The 11,924-nt window shown below is 54.0% G+C and overlaps 1 protein-coding gene across 1 annotated transcript; it reads right to left on the bottom strand.

Annotated features, from left to right (window-relative positions):
- Positions 1-971: 971 nt before the first annotated feature.
- A3GALT2 (alpha 1,3-galactosyltransferase 2) lies at positions 972-10,298 on the bottom strand. Its single transcript, XM_052635646.1, has 5 exons — positions 10,276-10,298; positions 4,964-5,047; positions 4,669-4,758; positions 4,246-4,383; positions 972-1,659 (listed from the first exon to the last, which is right to left on the bottom strand). Exons 1-5 carry the CDS (start codon positions 10,296-10,298, stop codon positions 972-974), a joined length of 1,023 nt encoding a protein of 340 aa, XP_052491606.1.
- Positions 10,299-11,924: the final 1,626 nt, after the last annotated feature.

The raw sequence follows: 11,924 nt of genomic DNA, 5'->3' as shown, positions 1-11,924 counted from the left end.
CCATCAGAGTTGGCTTACAGAACTGTTGTCCCACCTGGAAACAGTGGAGGCTGTTAAAAATTAAAGGTCTAGGAGAACACTACAGCCATGGTTCAGGAGACCCAGAGAGAAATCTCACCCTCTCTGGGCCTCTAGTTTTCAGCTGTTAAGACAATATCTCAGGGACTTCCAGCAGATAACTTCCCCAACTCTGCAGCTATTTCCCGGAGGGAACCACCTTTCCTGGAAGGCCTGATGACATCATGCTCCCATTCGGAACCTGCATCTTTCTCTATTGAGGATGAAGAGTCTGGAGAGCAGCCACGGATAAGGAAATTTATCTCCCAGACACTATGGCTAAACAGCCGTGGGTCCCATGGCGAGGAAATGTTATTTTTATGGATTTGGATTCTCCAGGAGAAAGGGCCACAAGGACACTGTGGAATAATGTCTTTTATTATTGTATTGCTTAAATATGTACAAACCCTGCCGAGAGCGGGGGAGGTGAACCGGATGCCACTGTGTTTCTCCATCTGGGGCTCCTGCCCAGCGGCAGCTATTTGGCCTGCGGGCCGTCCTGACATTCCAGCTGCTGACCTCACTGACTGACTCACAGATGCTCTGGGTCCTTAGACAGTTACGTTCCCTTTTTGGGCCTCAGTCCCACTTTTTTTTTTTTTTTTTAAGTGGGGGTTATGAGGAAGGGGCTAAAACATCTCTTCGGGAGTGGGGCCTCTGCTGAACTCAATAAGGTCAGAAGTGAAAGGTTTCCAGGCAGCTGGTGGTGCCTGGGTTGTTGTACAAAGTTGGGGAAGGGATGGACCGCCCGCCTCGGAGAGGCACTTCCCCAAGGCCAGGCCTCTCTCCAATCCCCCGCCCCCCCATCCCCGCAGCCAGGCAGGTTTTCATGCAGTGTTTCTGTCCCCTCCAGCTCCACATCCCTTCCAGAAGGGGCCCGCCGGCATCTGGGACCTCCGGGGCGCAGGGCACCGCTAGCTACGCAGCAAAGCATACTCCTTGGGCGCCCAGAGCAGGCGCGGGCGGCGGATCTCGGCCCGGCGGCCTATCTCGGGGCTCCAGCAGAACTCGGGCGACAGCAGCTTGGCGGGCTTGTGCAGCCAGAAGAACTTGTTGAGGTGGCTCTCGTCGTGCCAGCGCGCCTCCAGGCCGCGCGCGCGGTCCCGCCGCAGGCCCCGCGCGCACTGCGCCGTCAGCCGCCGCAAGGCCGCCACGCTGCCCCCGAACACGGCCGCGTGGTAGTAGAAGTCGCCCTCCCCGGGGCCCAGCGCGGCGGCCGAGCGCGCGTCGCGCTCGAAGGGCAGCAGCCGCCGGGGCCAGCGGTAGTGCCAGGCGTGCAGCTGCGCCACCGACTCGGCCAGCGCCTCGGGCCCGAAGGCGCCGCTGAAGTGCTGGTCCACGTCCATGCAGAGCACGAAGCGCGCCTCGCGGCCCAGACGGGCGCCCAGCGCCGCGTGCAGCGCGCGCATGCGCGCCATGGACACGTCCTGCCGGCGGCGCTCGCGTGCCACGCGCTCCACGCGCAGCCGGCGGCCCGGGCCCAGCTGCACGCGGGGCACCGCGGCCGGACGCTCGGTGAACACGTAATACACCACGCGCTGGCCCACCATGAAGTGCTGCTCGGCCGTCTCCAGGAAGCGCTCCAGGTACTTCTCCAGGTACCTGCCGGGCGGGGCGGGGCCGGGCCAAATCAGCCCGGCCGCTGCGCCCTGCAGAGTCCGAGGAGTCTTCCGGCTTACCAGCCCTCCCCATGTCCTTCCTGGGACCCTACAACCCCAGGCCCCGGAACTCCAGAACTATTCAGCCCGAGTCGTCCGAGGTGAATTAAAAATCATTGCCCATTGTTTGCCGTCCCTGCCCACAGGGGCTCTGTGTCCCTGCCCTTGAACATGGCACTCGCTGACCGCGTAGGTCAGTAGAGTCCCAAGGAAGGGACAGTGTTCTGGTCCTTGGGAGGACTGGCTCGTTACCCTTTGTCTCTTTAGAGCTCTGGCCCTTTGCTTAAGCACTCTGAGGCTGCCACAAAGTGAGAGCCTGAGCTAGCCACGGAGAAAAGCGCTCCCTGGTTTTCCGCAGGCTACTGGCCCGGTGGGGAGCCAAACGTTTGGGAGCAGGGAGGGGCCCCATCTGCTGAGCCCTGTCGGAATTCCTGAGCCACAAGACCGTGAGCAATGGTAATAATGAATTCTCTTCTGTCATTGAGTTTGTGGTGACAAACCACAAACCTAGGTAAGTGGGATGTTTGCAATACTAGTAACTTTCTATAAATACACCTTGGAATCCTGGGGTCATAAAATAATAGTAATAATGCCTGATATTTTAGAACATTAATCGTGTGGCAGACAGTTTTCAAAGTAATGTGCATTATCTCATTTAATCTTCACCATTATTATCTTTATCTCAGGTGAGGAAGCTGAGTCACAAAGAGCTTTATTAACTTGTCCAAGTCTACACACAGTTGATAAGTGTGAAACCAGGATTTGAACCCAGCCTGGCATTAGAGCCTGTATCCTTACCTGCACTTGCTCTGTTCTGGGTGGAACTGGGAGAAGCTGGAGTTAGAGACCTTAGAAGCCTCAGCGTCCTATGTTGGGTTTATAGAACCTTGGAACTTAGGACCCTGAAACTTCTGGTCCCAGAGACTCTGGGTCCCTCAAGCTGGTGGAAAGTGAAAGTGAAAGTGAAAATCGGTACAGTTGTGTCGACTGTTTGCAACCACATGGACTGTACAGTCCGTGGAATTTTCTCCAGGCCAGAATACTGGAGTGGATAGCCTTTCCCTTCTCCAGGGGATTTTCCCAACCCAGGGATCGAACCCAGGTCTCCCGCACTGCAGACAGATTCTTTACCACCTGAGCCACAAAGGAAACCCAAGAATACTGGAGTGAGTAGCCTATCCCTCCTCCAGCAGATTTTCCCGACCCAGGAATTGAACCAGGGTCTCCTGCTTTGCAGGCGGATTCTTTACCAACTGAGTTATGAAGGCTGGTGGAGAAACCCCTTACTCAGCATCCAGAACAGAAGTGGGGGCACCAAGGTCCTGGAGAGGCCTCAGTTCTGCCCGCCTGGCTCCCTGGTCAGCCCTTGTCCTGTTTGATCCATGGCCTTCCAGGGCCCCTCCTGACTTTCTCTCCCTTCCAGACTGTGGGGGACAAATTTGGAGGAAACTTGAGCAGTTGTCTGGGGTGTCTGATGACAGAATTCCTTCCCCAGACTTTTGCATATCTTTTTCTGGATGCAAAGCTCTCACTGCCTTCCCAAAGCAGCCTGTTCCATTATTAGAAACTTTTCCTTAGATTGCCTTAAACTCTACCTCTCTGTGCCCTTAGATTGTAGGATCTGATTGCTCCTCTCAGGCAGAACTTTGCATCACTACTGGAAGGTGAATACCAGCTTGGAGAGCCTGCTGTCCATAATGGGGAGATTAAAAAGTCAGTGCCCTGAGATTTCTTCTCCACCTACCACTCGGGGCTCCTTCTCCATACCTGGGGGCCCCTCATATCCTCGATTGGCCTCCTGTCCTGATTCTGTCCCCTCCCCACTCAGTCAGCTGCCCCCATGGCCTCTCTCTCGACTTGGTCATCATCAGTCTGGGCCCCCCGCCAAAGCTGCAGCCTTCGCATGTCCCACTCTGGGAGCCCCCATCCTTCCAGCCCATGTCCTGTGACACCACCCCCAACAGCCCTTCCTCAGAGTCCTCTGGTCTGCTGACCCTGCCATTCTCAGCATCTGCCTTTCTTCACATCCCTCGTTACCCAGCCCAGATTCGCTCCCTTGCAAAAGCCCTCAGCTCCCCAGTCCCTCTCCTGCCATCAGAATTGCTTGGCCAACCTCCTGCTTCCCCTTGTTGCGTGCTGTGCCTGAGCCACTGGCCATGGGCCCTTCTGCCGCTGGGCCAGCCCCTCTGTTTTCCCAGTCGTTGTCATCTCCTCTCACAAGTCTCACCTGAAAAGACCATTTTCTCACCGAAAACCCAAGGCCTCCAGATGGATCTGCCCCAGACCCTGGGCAGATTCCTTCTCGGTTGTGATTCTGAGCTCCTGGCTGCCTGTGCCGGGTGGACTCCATGACGTTGGTGTCCAGGGAGGAGGGGTCTGCCCTCGCCATGGGGGTCTGGGACAAGGGGTGCTAACTCTGCTTCTCCTTGGCATCCTATGGCCCAGGAGAATGGGGTGCCCCACTCGCTACATCACATGCACCCCCACTTCTTCCTGCTAGTATGGCACCATTTCCCTCCCCAGGCCTTACCTGCCTACAGCAAAGACAGTCAGACCCACGGTGAGGTTCCACTGCACAGCCTCTTGCTGGGCCACGTCTGGGTCTAAGGTGCCATCCCAAATAATGGGAGCCCCCCAGGAAGTACAGGTTAGGACTTCAGGCCGGGCCCTGGCCGGGGCAGGGAGGGAGAGACAGGTTTGTCCATTCACCCGCTGGGTGAACGCTCACTGCCACCCCTCCTAGTCCTGGGCCCTCGGGACCACCCAGGCCCTGCCCCTAGAAATCTCTATCCCAGACCCAGCAGAGTAGTGGGAGACGTGCTACCTGAGGGGGTCCCTGGGTGGAGTGCCTAGCCCTGCCAGGGTTGGGGATGCGAGGAGGACAGGGACACTGGGGCAGAGCTTGGTAGGGTGTGAGGGTGTTCTCAGAGTGGGAGAGGTGGTGGCTTCTCACCCAGGATCCTGGGGACCCGTGAAGTTGTCTCTCAGCAGGGACATTCTGGCCAGAGGGCAGACACCCATAGGGATGAGGACTTCCAGATGCCTGTGGGGTGGGAGCAGTAGTGAGGGGGGCGCCAGCCTGCTCAGGAGCCCTCTCTCTTTGCTACTTACAAGGAGGGAGAGCCCCCGAGGATGCTTGTGCAGCCGTGACAGCTGCCACTCCCCATCCCTCGGGGGGGCACTTGGAAAGGGCCACTTGGACCCTGCTCCTGCTGGTCCCATTGCAAGGGCTGGGGAAGGGGTTATACCTGAGTACAGGAAGCCCGAACCGGAGCAGCCCTAAGATGCCAAGTGCAAGTAGGATCAGCTGCCAGAAGATTTTCTTCCAGGCCCTGGGAGGTGGGGAGTGAAAGTGAATGAAAGTGAAAGTCGCTCAGTCGTGTCCGACTCTTTGCGACCCCATGGACTACACAGTCCATGGAATTCTCCAGGCCAGAGTACTGGAGTATTTTCCTTTTCTTTTCTCCAGGGAATCTTTCCAACCCAGGGATCAAACCCAGGTCTCCCGCATTGTAGGTGGATTCTTTACCAGCTGAGCCACAAGGGAAGCCCAAAAATACTGGAACGGGTAGCCTATCCCTTCTCCAGTGCATCTTCCTGACCCAGGAATTGAACAGGGGTCTCCTACATTGCAGGCGGATTCTTTATCAACTGAGCTGGAAGGGGCATCAACAACTCATTTATATATATATATTTATATACACACACATATATACATTTATATATGAAAAATGATGTGATTTAATGTTAATATGAATATATTATTCTGTCATTTGGCACAGACATTGTAAGGTACAGAAGAGGGTAGATAGTGCAGTCTTTCCTGTTCTTAGCCACCCAGTCCCCTCTGCAGGGGCCTAGTCTATGCATAGACAGGCAAATATAAATACGGTAGCAAATTCTTTCTCCTTCCCCTCATCCCTTCCTTGGCTTTCCCCCCTACAAATGGTCTCTCAGGGATAAGCTGTTCTCCACCTTGCATTTTCCATGGACCATTATGTCCATCTGCATTCTTGAAGTGCTTCCTCACCCTCTTTTCCAGCTGCTTAATATGCCTTTGATTGGGACGGCATCCTTCGCCTAACCAGGTCATTTCTGATGAGTATGTAGATTTGTAATTTTTTTTTGCTTTTTCCCAGCAGCAGATATGGAGGATAGTAACATTAGGGTGCTTTGCCTGGGTCGGATCGAACTTGGACAGGGAAGAGTCTGCGAGGGGATGCAGGGAAGCTTGTGGCTGGGAGTTGAGAGCATCTGGGGCTTAGGGATGAGTTGCTGGGCTTCCTGGAGGGCGGGCTGCAGTCAGGGGACTGTGTGTCTGTGGCGGCTCCAGTCATGGAGTGGGGTCCCTCCAGCAGAGCTCAGCAACCCCGTTGCTGGCTCCAAGGAGGTGGACTTTGCGATTTGTCCATAGTTGCTTGTTTTCCAGAAGGGCTCTGAAAATTGAGAATTTTGATAAGCTCCTCGGCAGGGGGTGAGGGGGTCTCCTCCAGCTCTTCTCACCCCTGCTGGGTTCCAGTGTCTCTAGACAGACTGAACCCCTGTGGGGAGGAGCCTGGCCACTGGAGCTAGACCCCCAGGTTTGAATCCCAGGCCACCACTTCTTAGCTCTCTGACCTCGGGCAAGATTCTGGGCCTCTACACTTGAGCCTCCTCATCTAGACATGTACTTCATAAGAATACCTACCTTAGAGGGCTGTGGTGGCTACTGAGCTCATGCTTGCTAAGTGATTAGAACAAGGCCTTGCGCATAGTAACAGCTCAGTAAGCTTTAGCTATTGTTGATTATCATTCATACTATTGTTCTCAGCACAGACTCCCAGCTCCCCTCCCTGCCCTATAAAGTCCTTCCGAAATCTGCCTCCTCTGGTCTCTTCCAAGAAGGCAGCCTGATCAGACCCTGATCATGCCCCTGCCTTTCCTGCTGCCCCATGTCACTGTTCCTCAGCAGGTGTATCCAGTAAATAGATCAGAGAGGCCCTTTGCAGTTGTGTATGTACACACTCACCCGTGCATCTCCGTTGGATGCATGCTTCTGTTCAGTTGGCCAAACCTGGGTGCACTGACCCCTCCCTCTGCCTTGCCCACTGTCTGTTTCGAGTCCTCAGGGTGTGTTGGCTTTGCCTCCTTGATCTCCCACTTCTCTGCCGCACCTATCCCCCCAACCCCCGGAGTGACCTTGCCGGCTCATCCCCACCAGGACCTCCCTGCTCCCAGTTCCCCCTCCCCCAAACAGCCCCCAGAGTCAGCTCATAAAATGCCAGCTGCCATAACTGTGTCCACATTGCATGAGGGAAATCCTCAAAAGGGAAATGCATTTAGTAGGCAAACATATGGAAAGATGTTCACCCTCACTAGTAATCAAAGACTTACAGATTAGAACCAGGCCAGATGTTTTGCCTATAAAATGAGCACTTTTTTAAAAAGAAATGAAAATAGCCACGCTGTGAGAATACAGCGAGATAAGCACTCTTACACCTGCCAGTGGGATGTAAATCACTACAGCTTTTGTGGAAAGCTCCTTAGCTGTGGGAATTGAAACTTTCAGCAGTCATCCCCTTTAATCCAATCACTGCAACTTCTGGGAACCTGTTCAAAGGAGACCATCTTCAGCATGGGAAAAGTTTACGCATCAAGATGTTCACTAGGTTCTGCTCATTCATGCATTCAGCCTGCGCTTAGTGGTCACAAGCTCAGAACTGAGCACTGTGCTAGGTCAAGGATTCAGAGGTGAGCGAGACACTGACTTTGTCTTCCAGGAGCAGGGTCAGGAAGGTGTGATGGCCAGAAAGAGGGGAATAGGGTCAGAGGACAGATGGCAAAGAGAGGAATGGAACAGCATAGCAAAGGCTGTGATTAGTGTAAATACAAGAGAGCATTAAGGGCAAACTAGTGGATGGCACCTGAGCCTGGACAGATGGGGAGGAAGTCACGGAAGCTTCCTGGAGGAGGTGCCCTTTAAGCTAGGACCGGAAGGATTAGAAGTTATCCAGGCAGAGAAGGCAGTGGAGGGGAAAGGGAGGTCCGTGAAAAAGAAACAGCAATGTGTAGAAGTGAGGAAGTGAGAGAGAGCTTAGAAAGCATGTGGAACTGGTAGGTCCTCCACAGGGGTGGGTGGAGTGTGGATGGGGAGTGATGAGAAGTGAGGCTGGGGTTAAGCCAGAACCAGATCACCCAGGACCCACAGTCTAGGGTAAGGGGTTTGGACTTCATCTTGAAGCCCTGGGGAGCCCTTTTCAGGGTTTTCCCTTCAAAAAGTGGTGCAGCCAGACTTTTATTTGAGAAATACTCCAGCCTGGACATGGAGTGGGAGGCAGGGGGCATGGAGGCAGGAAGACAGGTCAGTGTTGGCAGTGGGTTGGGAGGAGTAGGTGATGAATGGCTGTGGAGGTAGGGTGGGGAGGACTGGGGGACTAGCAAAGGAGATGAAGTCTACTAGTCTGGTAGGCGTTAGGGAGCCCCAGAAGGCAGGCAGGCAGCCTCAGGAAAGAGTTCTGGGATTCCCCCGGAGGGCAAGGATGCTGTGGAAGAGGGGGAGAGCCAGGGAGGAGAGCCAGAGCCCAGCACCAAGGACACAGCTGCGGGCGGGCAGGGGGCTGAGTGAGCAGAGGCGGTAATGGAGGGCGTGCAGGTGGCTCTTCCCACAAGTCTGACGGTAAAAGGAAAGAGACAGGACTGGAACTGAAGAGGCTGAGGGATTGGGGCTGGTGGAGGCGTGTGTGTTTCTTTTACGTAGGGAGACTTGAGCTTGGTTGAACAAGGGCTGCAGAGCACCCGTGGAGAAGGCATTGTGCGGGCTGCTCAGATACAACTGGAAAAGGCCCCAGTGTCCAGTGAAGTAAACTTTTTATGAAGATTCTGTAGTCACATGGAAAGATCTTACACGAAAACCTTCATTGGAAAAAGCAAGATCTAAAATTTATGGGCACTGTGATTACAGGTCTAGTAATGAAAACATGCACCAGAGGACTGAAAGGAAGAAGTATCTGTGCAATAGGTTATGGGAGGGTTTTTTTCCTTTATTTTTCCTTCCACTTGTCTCTAATATGCTTTTATTGCTTCTTTTAATAAAGGAAAAATACAGAGCCATTTAGAAAGAGCAAGCAGTTTTAAGCCTCTCTAGTGACTGCAAGGTGAAGTCCACCTCTCTCAGTCCTGCCTAGAGAGCCTACAAAATCATTTCACACACTCACACCAGACCCAACTTTCCCCTTCTGGAAACGAGACTGCACAGCCGGCAGGCCAAGGTGGTTCTCCTAGCATTGCTGGAAAAAGCAGATGGAGATAAACCACCCCAGTGTTGGTCCGTGGAGAGAAGGATGAATGAGTAATGCATCCCCATGCAATGGAGAGCAGCCTGGCCGTTGAAAAGGATGAGGTCGGTGGATACATGCTGTCTGGAAAAGAGGGCCTAAGGGACTCAGTGGAAGAGGAAGTAACAGAACTGTGCAGAGAGGCCGACCTCACTTCTGTGAGGGGAAGGCTCCCGTACCCATGGACCTGTGCATCTGTGTTCTTTTATAAAATGTACACAGATGTGTACATCTCTGTTCTTTTATAAAGATGTAGGAGAAAATCTGGAACAGCATTACCCAATAGAAATATAGTGTGAGCCAGGAATATAAATTAAATTTTTCTAATAATAGTAGCCATGTTGAGAGAGTGGAAAGAACTGAAGTTTTAATAATTTAATCCAATATATCCTTTCAATATGTAATCAATATAAACATTATGGAGCTATTTTACAGTTGCTCTTGGAAACGAGACTGCCCCCTGGAGGGACACCAGGGGGTGGGTGGGCAAGGGCAGGAGATGCTGGAGCAGAGCCTTCTCTGCCATCCCATGCTCCTGGCCAGTCCCTCCATCCAGGGCAGCCAGGCAGAGCCATCCCCAGGTGGTCCAGGTGGGCTCTAACCGTCAGTCCTGGGAGGGTTCTGACACCTAGGCCTTCAACGAGCACCCACCAGGCCCTGCCAATCCCTCCTCCCATGTGCCGGCCTGGGAACCCTAGTCCACAGAGGCATCTGCTTGACCCACTGTTCCCAGTTCCTTGCTCAGATTTAAAAGGACCCCCCCAGCCAGCTCCCACCTGCAGGAGGCCGTCTCTCAAGGCCGCCTCGCACTGGCTCCTGAACCCTTCTCACTTTCAGGTGGTTAAAGGTCAGTTGTTCGTTCCTGAGTGGGAATGCCTTTGCAGGCCTGGACAGCCACTCCCAGTGGGAAGAGAGAGCTCCGTTTCAGTGGAATGTGCGCCCCAGTCTGTTCTCTGTTCACCATGGGGTCAGAGCCAAGGGCAGCAGGAGAGTCACCAGACTCTTCACAGGATACGAGATCTCCCAGGATGCTGTCTTCCCCCACCGCCCCATTCATGTCCTTGACCATCTATACCCCATGGCGATGCCCCTCCAGCCACTTTCCCCCAAGGACCTCTAGGGCTCAGCTCGTTCTCAGCGGGTCAGCCTTGGTGCCTCCTCGACTGTTTCGGCTACCAGACTGGACTCCTCTCAGGACAGTTGTCATGCCCCATCTTCCCCCAGACACTAGCAGCGTCCCCACTCACCTGGGTCCTTCCCTGAAAGCCATGTCAAGGAGCAGGTGGGACAGCCAAGAACCACCTCAGCCGAGAGCCAGGGAAGAAATGACCTGGTGACTGGAACAAAGCCGTTCCAGGCCTTGTGTCAGAAGCCATGCCCCCAGGACCAAGTGGGATGAACTGCCCGGAGAGGACCCCCCACCCCAGGGCCAATCAATCACCTGGAAGAGGGTGGATCTGAGTACGGTGGCTCTGGTTGGCCAGAGGCACCGAGCCATGTTGTCCCAAGGCTTTTTCCTCCCCTAGGGGGAGGGGGGCCGGGTCCTTGTGCCCCTCTTCAGGTCCTCTGTGGTGTTTGCCACCCAGAGAGAACCCTGTTCTGCAGAGTTCCAGCTACAACTCAAGGGTACCTGATTGGGACTTTGCACAGTTCACCTCCAGGAGCCCTTGACCTCTTCAGTAAAACTGTGTGCATACCAGTCAGCCAGAATAGGGAAAGAGCAACACAAGATTGTAAGGTGGAAAGGTTCTGGAAAGTTTTACACCAGGCAGTTTTTTTTTCAAGTGCAGAATATGATTCATCAGAACTCAATCTCATAGATCATGACCAAGATTTTAAAACTATGAACATGAGCTGAAAATTGTCAGAATGTATTATATATCAGGGTAGGTATTATTCTGTTTTGCTTCAGTTACATACATCTCAGTACATATATGAGGGTGGGGAACAAACTGTCGGTCACGATCAAGTTCTGCAAAATTCTAAGGCATTAACATCAGGAGCGAATATATGTTGAAGGAAGCTCCCTTCAGACCGAGGCCTTCCACCCAGAGTGAAGCGACAGCAGGCGTGTGTTTACCTGTCAGTCAGCCCTGCAGATCCACCCTATCCTCTTTCAGGAGTTTCAGCTCCCTCCCCCACCTCACATACAAGGACAGACTCCGGCTGGGCCTGGCTTTGTCCTCCAGAAAGTGAAAGGTCGAGGTAAGCTTCACGGGCCACAGTGGCCCACTCCCCTACCCTGGAGTGGGGTGGGCAACACGGGGGTCTTCCTGGGGGACCCTCCCCACTCCCCCTCAGCCCAGGGTCCCATGCTGGCCCGTCCGGCTAGCCATTCTCGACCTTCTGAAGACCAGACTCCCCAAGTCCTAGCTCCGTCCTGGGGGTGGTCAACTAGTCAGTTGTTTCTCCTCTTCCTCCAGGAAGCAGTTACATCTTAAAGGTTTTCCGCAGTTGTCATCAAGATGTGGGTATCGGCTCTTAAAAGGTCCCTGCCAATCAATCTCCCTGGGCCCTCTGTTACAGACTAATTAAGTGCACGAGCGGCCTGTGCTTGGAAGGCCCCTTCTTTATTTGAGGCTTAGGCAATCGCCTCCTGAGGCAGAGACTCTCCTAATAGTTTGCTATTCCAGCATCCAAAGTATGCTCAGCTGCCAAGTGAGGCAGTTACCCCAAGGGAAGTGCTGGGCATGGAGCCGCACCCACCACAGGTGCGTGTGAGGGCGGGGAGCCCTGGGCTCTGCCTCCGGTGTGCCAGGTACTCCTGACAAACAGCGTCCTGTCTCTCCAGGGGCAGAGCTGAAGGGGCCCTGGACCCTTGCACTCCCAAGGAATACCTGTGAAGGACAGGTAGGATCTGAACTGGGGCTGAGTGTGCCCTCAAATGACGCGGCAA

This window comes from Budorcas taxicolor, chromosome 2 (genome assembly GCF_023091745.1).
Source record: "Budorcas taxicolor isolate Tak-1 chromosome 2, Takin1.1, whole genome shotgun sequence".
NCBI classification, from domain to species: domain Eukaryota; kingdom Metazoa; phylum Chordata; class Mammalia; order Artiodactyla; family Bovidae; genus Budorcas; species Budorcas taxicolor.
This window is presented reverse-complemented; position numbering and strand designations above follow the sequence as displayed.